General features: G+C 28.8%; 3 protein-coding genes and 3 non-coding genes across 11 annotated transcripts in view; 5 read left to right on the forward strand and 1 right to left on the reverse strand.

Annotated features, from left to right (window-relative positions):
* LOC127063237 (xaa-Pro aminopeptidase ApepP) overlaps positions 1-7,819 on the forward strand; it is a 33,749-nt gene extending 25,930 nt beyond the window's left edge. For 4 of the 5 annotated variants that reach the window (XM_050992694.1, XM_050992695.1, XM_050992697.1 and 1 more), the window contains 11 exons: positions 1,169-1,389; positions 1,854-2,033; positions 4,448-4,565; positions 4,698-5,076; positions 5,157-5,277; positions 5,860-6,223; positions 6,311-6,544; positions 6,619-6,764; positions 6,847-6,942; positions 7,085-7,316; positions 7,415-7,819. In XM_050992694.1, coding sequence (XP_050848651.1) covers positions 1,169-1,389; positions 1,854-2,033; positions 4,448-4,565; positions 4,698-5,076; positions 5,157-5,277; positions 5,860-6,223; positions 6,311-6,544; positions 6,619-6,764; positions 6,847-6,942; positions 7,085-7,316; positions 7,415-7,437 — 2,114 coding nt within the window. In that variant the 3' untranslated portion in view covers positions 7,438-7,819. Of the gene's footprint in view, positions 1-1,168; positions 1,390-1,853; positions 2,034-4,447; positions 4,566-4,697; positions 5,077-5,156; positions 5,278-5,859; positions 6,224-6,310; positions 6,545-6,618; positions 6,765-6,846; positions 6,943-7,031; positions 7,317-7,414 lie in introns of those variants that run through there. The other variant, XM_050992698.1, reaches the window with a different exon arrangement.
* Positions 985-1,057, forward strand: Trnaa-agc (transfer RNA alanine (anticodon AGC)). Its single transcript has one exon. It is a non-coding gene; the product is annotated as a tRNA-Ala (tRNA).
* Positions 2,383-2,597, forward strand: LOC127063614 (small nucleolar RNA U3). Its single transcript, XR_007781432.1, has one exon. It is a non-coding gene; the product is annotated as a small nucleolar RNA U3 (small nucleolar RNA).
* On the forward strand, positions 3,683-3,896 carry LOC127063610 (small nucleolar RNA U3). Its single transcript, XR_007781428.1, has one exon. It is a non-coding gene; the product is annotated as a small nucleolar RNA U3 (small nucleolar RNA).
* On the reverse strand, positions 7,150-9,361 carry LOC127063249 (protein NDUFAF4 homolog). Of its 2 annotated transcripts, none has more exons than XM_050992746.1 (6): positions 9,229-9,361; positions 8,879-9,040; positions 8,689-8,780; positions 8,400-8,616; positions 8,045-8,312; positions 7,150-7,954 (listed from the first exon to the last, which is right to left on the reverse strand). In XM_050992746.1, the coding sequence occupies exons 1-5, from the start codon at positions 9,233-9,235 to the stop codon at positions 8,140-8,142; spliced, it is 651 nt and encodes a 216-aa protein (XP_050848703.1). In that variant the 5' UTR covers positions 9,236-9,361; the 3' UTR covers positions 7,150-7,954; positions 8,045-8,139. The 2 variants fall into 2 exon arrangements, with proteins under 2 accessions (XP_050848703.1, XP_050848704.1); XM_050992747.1 differs by having other exon boundaries at positions 9,143-9,292.
* A 240-nt stretch (positions 9,362-9,601) lies between these two features.
* LOC127063236 (double-strand-break repair protein rad21 homolog) lies at positions 9,602-15,694 on the forward strand. Its single transcript, XM_050992692.1, has 13 exons — positions 9,602-9,779; positions 10,149-10,312; positions 10,426-10,655; positions 10,731-10,914; positions 11,011-11,170; positions 11,237-11,429; positions 11,517-11,740; positions 11,821-12,041; positions 12,123-12,308; positions 12,379-12,768; positions 12,849-12,983; positions 13,052-13,207; positions 13,300-15,694. The coding sequence occupies exons 2-13, from the start codon at positions 10,169-10,171 to the stop codon at positions 13,423-13,425; spliced, it is 2,349 nt and encodes a 782-aa protein (XP_050848649.1). The 5' UTR covers positions 9,602-9,779; positions 10,149-10,168; the 3' UTR covers positions 13,426-15,694.
* Positions 15,695-15,809: the final 115 nt, after the last annotated feature.

The following is a 15,809-nucleotide window of genomic DNA, read 5'->3' on the forward strand; positions in this document are numbered from 1 at the left end:
AATTTTCCTCTTATTATGATCTGATGGATTTAATGAAAAGGATGCGTAGAAAGATATGATTTAGGATAACCGGCACGATGATCAAGAGACGATCAACAGAGCGTACACAAAAAACAAGTCACGTAACAAATTAGAGACGCGTTGCATACTATTTCGAGAACAATCGTATCGTATCACACAAAGGCATAAGAAAAATTCCATAATAAGATACATACATCAATAAACCCGAATCATCATTCTTTTTTCATTTTTTTTTTTTAATCACAAAATTGAAAACGATTTAGAAAAATGTTGTCGAAGTCCTTTTGATGACTCACTCGAATACATACGCACATACACAAGTTCTCTTATGGAAAACTTCCTAACTCTGATCCTAAAAAATGACTCGATTCTTTTTTCTCATAATTTGCATTTTTCTTTTTTTTATAATTTTTTTTTCTTTCTTTTCTTTTCTTTTTTTTTTGTAGAGTCATCTCCGATCTTATCTTTCTATAAAAGATTAATATCATTAATATTCTATAAAGATGATCTATGAACTATTAGTATATATTGAATTATATATTGAAATGTATTATGTTGAATTATATATGAAATATATATTGAATTTCAGATTAAAAATCATTAGACAAATTTTTTCTTGCTCGCATAAATTTTTTAATGATGAACGAATACACAAATGAGAAACGAAAAACATTAGGAAATTTTTCAAATTGTCCTTAATTACTTCGCACTTCGTGTTTATTTAATTTTATAATATAATCTGTCATTTTATTATTTCCGCAATTATTCGAATCAATACTTCATCTCATATTTCCATCTGTTCGATATTAATATTTATATAAAAATCATAAACGATGAAAAATTACGTTCTCGAAATATAATATTAAAACTAATGTATCTAATATTCAATAATATAATATATATTAAAATATATACAAATGTTATACAGCTGATATCAAATTCTTTTGACTGTACTTTCATCCTGGGGGCGTAGCTCAGATGGTAGAGCGCTCGCTTAGCATGCGAGAGGTACCGGGATCGATACCCGGCGCCTCCAACTTCGATGTTCTTAGTTTTTTTTTATTTTTCATTTTTTTTTATTTTAATGTAGATAATTAAAAAGTGATTTGAATCAAATTTAAATAACACAGAACTTATATTTTTATAGGTTTAACAAAGTTACAGAAGAGTCCAGAATTCTTATTTTACAATTACAATGGCGCCAAAAGATCTTATTGTCCTTTGAGTGAACATATCGGTAATCAACCTGTTAACAGAAAGGATACATCTTTAAGATTAAGACAATTAAGATCTGAAATGGTCCGAGTAGCATCAATCGAAACAGCACCACTGCATGGTTATATCGTAACATCAGATGACGAACATCAGGTAATATTTTCGAAATTGAATATATAATATGCAAATATATAAAATGCAATAATCTCTAGATGGGCCAAAAATTTCTAAATGATTTTAAATATCAATTATATTAATCAATTATGTTACTGATGGGCGCGTTAGCCTAATGGAGATATCACAATTGTCAAATTTATTCAATGATTGATTTGTTTCAAAGCTTCATTTAATTTCTAATAATAACGATAACTATAAAATTTTTCAATGCGCTATTTATCGATATTTTTCTTATTAAATAGTTAAAGAAGCTAAATGCATTTTTTATTTTAAAAGAAATTATGACTTTACGATATTAAAGATGAAGATGGAAAGTGAAAAGTGTAGAAAAATAAGTATTAAATACAGTATCTTAATTTTACTAAACTGACATAAATTATATTAAAGATTAATTATTATTTATTTTAAATAATACAGTATTGCTGTTCGTTTTTTAACAGAGCGAAACCGTTGATCCACGAGATATGAGAAGAGAATTTTTAACCGGATTTTATGGTAGTGCTGGAGATGCAGTTGTAACATTAGCAAAAGCTGTTCTGTGGACAGATGGAAGATATCATCTGCAAGCAGATTTAGAACTCGATTGCAATTGGATACTCATGAAGAGAGGACGAAAACCCGTAAGTAAATCTTATTTATGTCTTATAAATATCAAGTTATGATTTATTACGATTTTGTTCAAAAATTGCAATTTATATATATATATATATATATATATATATATATATATATTCATATATATATATATATATATATATATATATATATATTCATATATATATATATATACATGTTCGTTACTGTTTCTATTTTAATCATTTTTACACAAGCGTATGTACACGTAACGTCGCATGCACACGAGTGTAGGCAAAATTAATTTGTGAATCGAACACTAGATGGCAAATCATTTCTCGCAAGTAAAATGGTTCCTCATCGTCTAGATATGAGACTCTGGCAGACAGAAAAACTAAGATCATACTTCACAGGATCATTTCTGTAGTATATCTTCGGATCTGCTCTGCGAAATGCTGAGTTGATGCAGCCACGATGACGAGACATAGCTCTCTTCCTTGAGCGTGAGAACGACTTGCAGTTTGATTTACAGTCAGATTGTTAGTCATCGATGATCGTTCACTTTCCTTACTCTGTAGGGAGAGCATGGGAGGTAGAGCTTTCTGAGTGGTCTAATTATAAAAATAAAACATAAATAAATGTTTTACAGAATCTTGCAGCAAATTTGAAAATTTTCTTTTTTATTTTTTTTCTATATCAGATAAAGTTAAATAATAACTGTTCCACTTTATTTACGTTCTAAAATTTTTTATAAATTTTTTACACCAATAAAATCTTAACTAAAAAAACTAATAAGGAAAATATTATTATTGGATACATCAATAAAAAAAATTTTTAAATATACATGTGTTATCTTCCTCTTCCATGTCTCCTCCTCCTATCTTATACTTTTTACTTAAAATTACTTCGTTATTCTCTATATTATTAATATTAATTGCATGCATGTATTTAAAGTCGGTCTAAAAAAAACGTTTTATAAAAATAATTTTAAATAATATGTTGAATACACTGTAAATGTATATTATATATGGATGCGCGTTTTGCTATAATATAAAAATTGTTAACACAAAATAGATTAAATCATAGCATTCTTTTACTTTTGAATTTGTTGAAACTAGAAATGCAATTAAAATATATACTACGCATCAATACGAGAATCTGTTCCCATTTATTTTAATAACAATTAACTAGAGAGAAGAAGAGAGTAGTAGTAGTAGTTAGTGTGTATATATAGAGAGTATCAATTATATTTAAAATTAAGTAAATATTTTACGGCCATTTGGAAGATCGCAGCTTTTTAACTTTTTATTTAACATTTTAAAATGTATTTTCACTTCAAAAATAAAATTTATACCCTCGAGAAAAAAATTGTTTGTCCAACCACATCAGTACTTACAAAAAGAAAATTTTTCAAGAACGAATAAATCAGTACCAGAAAAAATTAAATTGAAACAAAAAAAAAGAAAATAAATAAATAAAATCTTATTAAACAAGTAATAAAAACAGCAGAGTAAGATACGATATATCGTGTAAAAAGAAGCTTCGAATTTTGTTAATAATTTTAAAAAACAAATTCAAAAGATTAGTTGCTATTTATTTTATTCGGACACTAGATGGCAGACACCATAAGCAGTTTCTCACAACTAAAATAATACATTAACGTCTAGACATGAGACTCGAACAAACGAAAAAAATTAAGATCATACTTCACAGGATCATTTCTGTAGTATATCTTCGGATCTGCTCTGCGAAATGCTGAGTTGATGCAACCGCGATGACGAGGAATAGCTCTCTTCCTTGAGCGTGAGAACGACCTACAGTTTGATTATTGATCGGATTGTAGTCATCGATGATCGTTCACTTTCCTTACTTAGTAGGGAGAGCATGGGAAGCAGGGCTTTCTGAGTGGTTTTTTTTCTTTAATAAACAGAAAACATAAATAAATTTTTTTCAGAAAATTAGAGGTCATTTTTTATAGATCCATTATTTTACCATTGTTTATCTTTGGATCTACTCTACAAAGTATCTGAGATCAATTACGATAACGAAATTTCTCTAAAATAGTCTTTTTTTTTAACTAGATCAATAAAAAAATCTTAACTATATATTCTCACAAAACATTGTAAACACACCTACCACTTTTTACAATCCCTTCTTAAAGCAGATTTAATAAAATTATTGATATCTAATAAAATTCCCTGCTCCAAAACTCTTTTTTTTATTCAGTAAGAATATAATTGAGAGAGAATATTCAGAGTAATTAAAACTTAGATTTAAGTTTTTTACAAATTCCATGTTGAATGAATTTTTGTTGAAATATGTAGATTGAAACACCAACATTCTTTGGATTTTAAGTTAGAAGAATTTTATCTAGATTCCAAGTTGGAATAATATTCAATTATTATAATAGTTTAAAAAATTAATTAATTTATATGATGTAATTGGTATATTTAACTCGTAGATTCCAACAATAACAGAATGGTTGAAACATGAATTTCAAAATCGGCCAAACATCCGAATAGGTGCAGATCCGAAGTTAGTACCTGCAGCTATATGGGAAGCTTGGGAAATAGATTTAGGTATAACAAAAAACAAAAGTTCCTCTCTGAAACTAATTTCAGTTAAAATATACATTTCACTCAAACTGTTTCAAATAATTCTATGAATGCTATTTCCTTGTACTTAAAATTTTACTCTGTTCTCGTATTTAGTAAATACATCCATAAGTTTGGTGGCAGTTCGCAAAAATTTGGTGGATTTAATTTGGCAAGTAGGACGACCAAATTACAATTCTTACTCAGCATACCCATTGAAAAAAGAATATGCAGGGAAATCATGGCAAGAGAAAATAAAAGATATAAGATTACAAATGAGTCTTGTCAAGGCAGATGCTCTTGTAGTCACAGCATTAGATGAAATAGCTTGGCTCTTCAATATTCGAGGATACGATCTCCCTCATACTCCTGTTCTTAGATCCTACGTCATCGTTACACAAGGATCTCTTCATCTTTATACATCCAAACATAAACTTTTGCGATCCGTTGATACTCATTTAAAAATGGACTCTTGCTTCCACGCGGATTGCGTCAAGTAAGATGTTGTCTTATATAAATATTGCAAATAATTATACAAAGAATGAATCAAATATAAATAAATAAATGTAATTTTAGATGGCACAATGAAACGTGTATCTGGGATGATTTAAGAACGATGTCTCAAGCATGGAAAAAAGTTTGGCTACCAACACCATGTGGATATGCTCAAGGAGCTTCGAAAGAAATATTTTCTTCCGTACGTTTTTTATTCTAAATATGTTTCTAATATTAATAGTTAGATACTAATAGACTGATGGAAAAAGATAAAAAATGCCTAGGTTGTACTAAGACAGAGATTTAGATCGGATAATACTAGGCAAAGGTACACCTTCTTCGACATGTTACCCTGACACGAGAGAACTGCTTGAGCTTAGCTTGATCCCCACGTGACGGACTAACACACACCCCATAGACAAAGCCTAAACGTGTAAATGTGTTTAGTCTACTCACGTGGCATTTAGTAATTATTACATAAAAAAAAGAACATATACACGTATTCGATCAACCAAAAGCTAATACATAGATTCCATGTATATAGTTTGACGTACATTTGAACATTTGATGGAGTTCACACTTTCTCGATCTTATAATATCCGGAGTCACAAGACGCTTTGGCGTCCATGGTATTAGGAATTACATAGAGCATATCTGTATGTCCGAGTTTTCTATAATTATTTTTGTAGCTTTATAATTTTGTTTTTCAAAAATATTGCAAAAATATACGTATAAAATTATGTATATATATATACGTATATGTATGTGTAATTTTATCATTCAGATTCCAATTGAAAAACGATTACCAAAAGCATCGCCTATAATTGATCTAAGAGCGGTAAAAAATGAAATCGAAGCTGAAGGGATGAGGAAAGCTCATATCAGAGATGGCATGGCCATGTGTGATTTTCTTGCTTATATAGAAGAACAAATATCTTTAAATTCTGAGGGATGGGACGAGATGCAAGTATCCAGAGTCGTAAACGAGTTTCGTTTGGAACAGGAACTTAACAAGGGTATTTCCTTTGCAACGATTGCTGCTTACGGTGCTCATGCTGCGTTACCTCATTACGAACCAATTAATTTAACAAATGTACCTATCGGGAAAACTTCGATGTTGGTTATTGATTCAGGTGGACAGTATTTAGGTAAACTTCTGTTATCTGTATTCTGTATCTATTTTTATAATAATACATTTATAAGATGAATAAATCAATTTTTTAATATATTTACAGACGGTACAACAGATGTAACAAGAACATTACATTTTGGAGAACCTACTGAAGAACAAAAAAAGGCATACACAAGAGTATTAATAGGATCGATACAGTTATCTTCTTTAATCTTTCCAGATGATCTGATGACTGATCAGCTTGATGTATTAGCTAGGAGACCTCTTTGGAGTACTGGTAATGACTACATGCATGGTACTGGTCACGGGATTGGACACTTTTTATCCGTTCATGAATGTGTGTAAATTTTTAATCCCTCATATGATAAACTTGTTAAACAATTATGTCATTGAACGAATTTTCTTTTTTAGCCCCAATTAGTATATCATATACAGGTGGTATGACTGTTACTTTAAAGCCAGGATTTTTTTTATCCAATGAACCAGGATTTTACAAAAAGGATGATTTCGGTGTACGTTTAGAAAATATACTTGAAGTCGTAACTACCAATATATCGGTAGGAATTTTTCATATTTCTCTATATATAATATTTTATTTTATTATATTATCTCATCCTTGTTATTTTTTCGTTTCAATAGAAAACAACAGGACAAAATTTCTTAAAATTTCGGGACGTCACTCTTGTACCATACGAACCTAAATTGATAGACTTTAATATGTTAACACCAATGCACGTAAGTTACTCTGTTTAAATAGCTTATATTTTCGAGAAATCTTTATAATATATATATTCTTCGGGTTAAGGCAATAATATTTCTAACAGTCCTGCTGTAGTGTCCTTTGATCAGTGATATACATACTTCTAATGATATGCAGCGCCGGTGGTTAAATAATTACAATCAACGAATCAGAGAAGAGGTCGGCAGAGAATTAAAAAAACATTTAAAAATGAAAGGCTTTTATTGGATGATGGACAAGACAAAAAACATTCCTGAATGGGGTAAAGTCAACAAGGACATTCTTCTCGCGCGTTCTCATTCCAATTCTTCTACATTCAAAAAGATTCATGTGCTAGTGATCATTAGCATTATCTACAATATTATTTTAAGTACGTAAATATATTTTTTTATTGATCTTTATCATTTTTATTCATAAATATTCTTAGATTTTCACATGTCAATTGATACGCAATTTTTTACGTTTCAGATTTTGCAACGATTTATAGTTAATACAAAGGTTTACTTGTTGTTCTACTTAAAAAACCTTGAATATATATAAAATTATTAAATATAATATAAAACAAGTAAAATATACATTCTATATTGGATTAGAAAAACAAATACTTTAATTTGTGTCAATAATTGTAACATAACAATGTACACACATGATAGTACAATGATAATAGATATGTTTAAAAAAAAGATGGAGACCTATATATTGTGTGTTCCATATGTAAAGTACAAGTATAATTAGACTGACTTTAATAAGAATTTTGATCAGTCTATAAAAACTTATGTGATTAGTTAAACTATTTATTGAAAGCTATGTTTAAGTATTACTATAATTTTACTGTGATACATAATTGCAACAAATATATGAATATGTAAAATATATACATTTTTTCCTGCACCTATATTTCATTAAAAAATAATTTATATTTACCTTAGGTATCCTATATATATATATATATATCTTTTTACTCCATTTTGCATACAAAATGCTTGAATTTTCGAATTTGAATGTTTGCTGGAAATCCAAATATAATGTATACTTAATGCTATATAATTTTTATTATAATTTAAACATAATTAAATTATATTTAAATACATGTATTACCTATCATTTTTATAGGTCGCATACAATGTACATTTCAATATAATTAATTTTATTAAATAATATAGACTTCAGTAATTATATAATTAAATATTTTCTTATTTCTTTATTTCCTTTCTTTCATCGTTCTGTTTTTTATGATATTCTTTCAATTTCATAAATCCTTCTACTGATAATTTTTTTATATTTTCCATAGAAAATACATTTGTATTATCAACCTTACGTTTAGGTAATACCAATTGATACAACTTGTAATATTCTAATAATTTTTCTATAAAATATAAAAATGTAATATCAATGGAAAGTATAATATAATAAATTTAGAATTTTGTTGTTTATAATAAAAAATTGTTCTTACCTATTGTTTCTTTGTCTAATTTATACTTTGCAGCTAGAATATCACTACTATTTTTAACAGAATCTTCCTTATGCTTAATAATAACTTGGAATATCTCTTTCAAAGTTAGTTTTCCTACTGGAACAGAGTCTGGCATATAAAATCCAAATTCAAAGTCTTGGTAAGTTCTCGATTTAGGTAATGGTCTATCAGGATTTGGTTGACTCAATGTATCCATCTGATAATTTTCAATAATTATTTGCATTAAATGTTTAATGTGAAAATATATCATAACTGTTAATAAATATACCTTTGTTTCTGTAGATGTTACATAAACATTTTTTAAATATTCATCAAGTTTTAAATTCTTTTTATAATGATCCTTCAAGAAATCTGGATTTACTAAAAAATAAAAAGAATTTCTTTGAATCGCAGAATAAATAATAATGTGTCAAATCTAAATAGGATTAAATATATATAATTGTTTACAATTAACCTACTTTCCTGAGCTAGTTTCAGTTGTTTTATTGCAGCTGCAGTTTTAGGAGCAGGAATTGGTTTACTTCTTGAAAGAACAGCGTTTGCACGATTATCTATGTTAAATCTATGCACTGTTCGTCTTAATTTACCAAGTATTAATCCCATCTTTTCGTATCTTAAATCTATTAACAAATGAAAAAGTGTAATAATACAGAATATTAAGTGAAAAAAAATACCAAAAAGTATATTTTCTTTTCTACTATATAAATTTTCTACTATATTACATATCGACCAAAATAACAATCAGTTATTTGCACAGTTAAAAACAATCTCGCAAATAAATTCGTAACTATTGCATATTATTACAAACTTTTCATTCAATCGACCTAAGCGGCTTTTAACACGTGCTCTATGATCGAATAAAACGTATGAAGTAACGCTTTAGATGATATAATCAATGATTTGGAATTCATAGAAAAAAGATCGTAACAAAAATATTTAATATTATACTAGCAATTTTATTAGCCAATAATATCCAATAGCTTAACAATATTTATTAGTATATGCATTTTTGATTGGTCGATACTTCTTAAGCGATTGGCTGATACATGCATTCTATTAGTCAATACGAAGACTACTCGCAAATCTTTGACCAATTGTCGTTTACCTATGTAGGAGCAACGTAAGGTGTGTTTAGGTACGCAGTGATACAAGAAAAGACAGTTTCTGAGCACGCTGTGAAATTATTCGGTTGTGAATGATTGTGAGGACGCGGCGGTTAGCAACGTACCGTATGTGTCGAAGTCCCGTTAGTTGTCTTTATCAAAGTCATTGTTTTCTTAAAACATGCTCGAGTGTTGTACAACTTGACAATAAAACGGCGTAAGAAAAGTTTTGAAAAAAGAATAAACAGTGAAGAAGGTATTCACTCTTTTCGTGCTGTACGCTTAACCGCCAAAAATTATAGATAGAAACGCCATCTTGTGTGCAGATATGTTGACATTTTAACATTATTCAAGTTTACTGGTCACTTTCTTTACAGTATTATGCATTAATTGATACATATTTTATAACAGAAAATGATAAATATGTATATGATATTATATCTGTGTGTGAATATGTGATATTGTTTCGTTGATAACAATTAATGTTATTTAATCGACAAATGCAGTATTGTACTGTTTTCATTGACTGCACAGCAACAAGATGACACATTTTGCTACACTTGTTTAGATTATTAAGACATCCAATTCTTAGAAATAATGGTGATGTTATTTAAATTCGTTTTAGGTTAATTTAAGGATATAATCATGTTTTACGCACACTTTGTGTTAGCCAAAAAAGGGCCATTGGCCCGAATTTGGCTAGCTGCTCATTGGGATAAAAAGTTGACGAAAGCTCATGTTTTTGAAACCAATATTGAAAAATCTGTAGATGGTATTTTACAACCTAAGGTATTTCCCCTTGTATTATGTTTGTGATATAAATAAGCATTAATGTTAAGATATTAAACAATATTAAACAATATTATTTTTTAATTATAATAATATCTTTCAATATATCATAGGTAAAAATGGCGTTACGTACATCGGGTCATTTACTCTTAGGAGTAGTACGCATATATTCACGCAAAGCAAAGTATTTACTAGCTGATTGTAATGAAGCATTTGTTAAAATCAAAATGGCATTTCGGCCAGGAATGGTTGATTTACCTGAAGAACATAGAGAAGCAGCAGTTACAGCTATAACATTACCAGAAGTGTTTCACGATTTTGATACAGCTATGCCTGAATTGAAGTAAATATTAACGTCACGCAAGTGAATATTAATGCTCATACATTTATATATTGTTTACATTATTATATTTTTTAGGGATGTTGATATTGAAGCACAATTTAGTTTAAATCAGTCCAGAGCAGAAGAAATTACAATGAGAGAAGATTATGGTAGTCTTTCTTTAGTAACGCATGATCAAGGATTTGGTGATATGAGTTTTGATGCAGAACCACCTGAATTACTTCGTCATGCTGGTTCTATAGAACCGTCGTTAGATCAGGTTCACTATTCATTTTTATAATACTGATTATATAATATATTACTTTTAAGAAATTTCTGTTCTCGTATATAATGGATTGAATTAAATCAAATCTAGAGCCATATGCTATTCAGCGATGGACCAGGTATAGAAACAACGTTGGAACAGAAAGAGAAAGAACCAGTTGCGGGAACATCAGCAGCTCCACAGGCTATGGATATAGACACACCAATTAGAGATGATGGTTTCGGTGGTCATCTTGGTCAAGATATTATATGTATGTATTCTAATTTTTCATAAAACAAATTATTAGCACGATTTTGTAATAAAATATTATTTTTAGCTGGAGGCCTCTTTGAAGGAGGATTATTTGATGAAGCTCCAATGGGTGAAGTTCCTGTACCTGAAGTTAGTTCAATCACAGAACAGCAAGAAGCTACTGCAGCACCAGGAGCTGCAGTTTCTGTTCATGATGAATCTGAGGAAGATATGGGCGATCATTTTGGACCAGCTGCATCTCCAATGGGAGCAATGAGGTACTTATTTATTATAAAACATCCAATGTTTTGAATGTGAAGTGAAATAATTAATTTTTTCTTTTTTTTTTTTTTCCTTTTCTTTAGTTCTGATGGCTCAAGGCCAGCTAGCCCAGCAGTAACGGGAGAAGAAATTGAAGGAAGAATTAGTGTTGCTAGTCGCCGTTTTACACCTGCTCCTCCAACTGCTCCTGAAGAACATCCAATGGATATAGCGGAAGAACCACAACCCATGCAAGATCAGACTACGTTATTACACGATGAAGAAGAGAGCTTTGCTCTTGCACCTGTAGATGCATCAGCACTTAAAGGTTAAAAATAATAAATTAAATCATTTATAAAATTATTTAAATTTTATATTAGATATACTCATTATTATATTTTACTGTAGGCTTTACAAAAGCTAAAAGAAAACGTAAACTCATCGTGGACGAAGTAAAAAATATTTCTGGTGAAGAAATGAAAGCACAACTCTCTGATACTAGTGACATCGTAACAACATTAGATTTGGCACCACCAACAAAACGTTTGATGCATTGGAAAGAAACAGGTGGAGTGGAGAAACTTTTTGCTTTACCAGGAAGGCCGATACCAGCTCGTGCATTGTTCAAAGTAAAATAATCAAAAATTATAAAATGAGTCATTAATAATTTATATATTATTATATATATGCGAAATATTTTTATTATCTAGAATTATCAACGACATTTAACGAGCAAATCTTACGATCATGAAGACTTTGGACGATTAGGAGTAGAAGAAGAAGGATTATCTTTGGAACAAATGAGGGACAACACTGAAGCAGACGCGGCTGCCTTTGAACAGAGTGTTCTTAGTAAAAGGATGGCTCGCAAACGAAAAGCTCCACCAGAAGAAGAGGTTTGTTTTAACTTATATTATTTTTTCATTTTTATCTGATTTAATTTATCTTTTATTACTTTTCCTATAGCCACGACCAGCACCTCCACCACCAATGCCTGCAGTAGAAGTTAGTCAACCTTCAATTACCACTGAAGCAGTAGAAGTTCCAAGCATAGTTCCTCCAACTGTTCCATCAGCTGAATCACCAGTTCCTCCAGAAGTAACATTGCCAACAGAACCATCCGTACCAGAAATTAGTGGTATTGCACCTTCAGTTGAAACTACAGAAGTTCCTGCAACTCAATCAGAAACACCCTCATTGGGTTTAGAAATACCTCAAATACCTCCAGCTGAAGTTAGTTCGATTCTCGGAGCAGCCGAAGAAGAAGCAGTACCACCTACACCTGCACCTTCTACCGAAGTCCCTGCTATATCACCTACAACCATGCCACAGATGGAGAATATTGGTTACGATCAGGTATAGTATATCTCAAAATTGTTTGTTTTAATTATTTCATTCATACCAGAGAAAACTAATGTTATAATATATATGTATAGGGCCAACCACAAGTATCATATGTAGGCTATGATGAACAACATCCACCTGCACACACACCTGGTGCTATTTCTGAAAGAGGACCAGCAACACCATGGAATCACGAAGATTATGAATTTCCTCCTTCCGTGGGACCAGTGAGTATTTTATATTTTCACTTTATAAAGAATTCCATTAATTACATTTTATGTATTGACACATGTAGCAAGAGGAACAACAAGTGGATGAAACCTATGAGCAATTTGAAGAACGAGTGCTTAATAAAAGAGCAGCACATATGTATCATGTCATTAAAAGTAAACTGGATACCAAAGACAGATTATCTCTATCAGAAATGGCATATAAAAACAATCGTAAACAGGTATGTCTATGGATATATTGGTTGCTAAGTTAATGTTTATTTTTATTTTCATAAAAGGCTTTTTATAAAGTTATATCATCATCCTTTTACAGGCTGCACAAAAATTCTATACCCTCTTAGTATTGAAAAAATTCCAAGTGTTAGAATTGAATCAAGAATATCCCTATGCCGAAATCATAGTCACTAAAGGACCAAAATTCGAAAATCCTGCATTATAAAAGTATTATGTACTTTTAATTAATGTCATAACACATCTTGTCTGCTAACATTTCTAGTGAAAGGACAAGGATATATCATCTCAAACTATAAAAGAGATGTAAAAGTATATTGTCTACAATTTTGTGTAGATGAACTGTAAAAAGTGTATGCAAATATCTAGCATGTTGTCAAGATTCTGTAATATCCTGGGAGAACTTGAAGAGTGTAAATGTTCGACAAATCATGTTTTAACTTTGTAAATAACCGAAGAAATTAGCGAACGAGTTTAAATACGTCTATTGCGTATAGCTTTTATAAAGGGCTGTCAACTGAACGAATTCAATTATTTTGTGTGATATAAATCATTGGATGATAGAAACAAATCCTTGAATTACAGCATATAATAAATTCACTAAAATGTTAATTAAATATGCCTTATAAGAAGGTAAAGCGTTCATGGAACTTGGGTCACCACTTATGACAATTAATTGTGCCAATAAGTATTATAATCGTTTTCTTTTAATTGAGAAACTTTATCGAAAACTTAATGACACAGTTGATAAAGAAAAATAAAATAAGACGGAGATCCAAGTTCATATTCTAAATAAAATCAATTTCGTTATACATAATTTCTTATCGGCATTTCTTCGTTTTTTACAAATAATAGAATAATTCAAAGTTCCAGGAAATGATGCAGAAAGAAGGCAAAATGTGGTAAAGCTAATAACTTTTTGCAGTATTTGCAGATTTTCGTTTATCATATTTTCTTTTTATGAATGTTTGATGCTCAACAAAAAAAAAAATCAGGAAAAATATAAGTTTTTGTTTATAACATTTACATTTTATGCGATAACGTAAATAGATATCAATAAAAAATAAAATTAAAAAATTACTTTACATAAATTTTTTTTTGTTATATATTGGTTTATATATATGAAAATAAATCCAAATTATTACCAAACTAACATAATTCTAACTAATCTATTGGTTAATCAGGAAAGCTATATATTGGAAACAAAATATCAAAACATTCTAACTTTTTACTTTTATATTAAATTTTTTTTTTTAGATGAGATTATTTTTCTAAACCGTGTGTATTGTATAAGAATTATATTGCTATAAATCATAATTATCAAAGATCTACATAAAATATTATTTTCTAGACAAAAACAATATATTACATTAATTTAATTAATATACTGACATTATGAAAAAAAAAAAACATAAATAAAAATGATTTACTAATTTATTGTTGTATACCTATACTTTGTGCTACAAGGATGTTATATTCTAACAGAAAAAAAATATATTTTACCAAAATAACGTATAAATGATACTAATTTGTTAAATATGATCATAACATACCATTGTAAATAAACATGAATTGTAATTGATATAAGAATATCACTATAATCATGGATACACATATTACATCTGAAAAACATTTTTTAAACTGAGTAAATCAACTGCCACAGCCTGATCCAACACTGTAGTGTAAATAATCTCATTAATAATATATATATTATATTAAATGTCTGCTAAAAACAAATATTTCTTTAATGATGATTTTATGATATCGATTATCTGTAGTGTGCACCAAACAAATATTTTTTATTATGCGTCTTTTACAAGACATTGAAATTAACAATAATTTTGTTTTTAAACAAAATACAATCTTCAACAATTTGTTAAAGCAAATTTTTTATAATTTTTTTTTCATTAATTTTATGCACAATGAGATAATGAAGATCATGAAGTCAGGCATTACAGTTTATATTTTGGCTCCTAAAGCACATATCATATAGTCCATTCGAATTTATACAAAAAATCACTTTATTCTTTATATCAATGTTTATTCATTTTATTTAAAACGATTAAAAATGTTCTTCATATTAATTATATATACGAATCTAATAAAGTTCTGTTTCTTTATGTATATTTGCAATAAGAATATGTAATACAGTATGAGTTGGAGTATTTGCAGATAAAATGAATTAAATTATATATAATGCAGACATTACAAGTTAGACTGCTAATGTGAAAAGTTTATAGAAACGATAGATTATATCTTTGAGTTACAAATATTATGTTCAAAAAATACAAATAAAATAAAAAAAAAACATATATATATATATATATATATTCAATTGATTTATTTTATGCATATGTATATTATAATTAAAAGGAATATTTTTAAGAGCTGCATGCATCTAATTCATTAAAATGGCAAATTAATTCCAATTCAATACTGTGAAATTATATCAAATAATATACAAAATATATTAAAAATTATTGTTTCATATATAAATATGAAAAAAATCCATATCAAAAATACATTTCCTTCTCAACAATATTTCAAATAATTTTTTGTATTTTTTTTTTTCTTTTTTAATCATTAAATCAT

Source organism: Vespula vulgaris, chromosome 4 (assembly GCF_905475345.1).
Source record: "Vespula vulgaris chromosome 4, iyVesVulg1.1, whole genome shotgun sequence".
Lineage (NCBI taxonomy): Eukaryota > Metazoa > Arthropoda > Insecta > Hymenoptera > Vespidae > Vespula > Vespula vulgaris.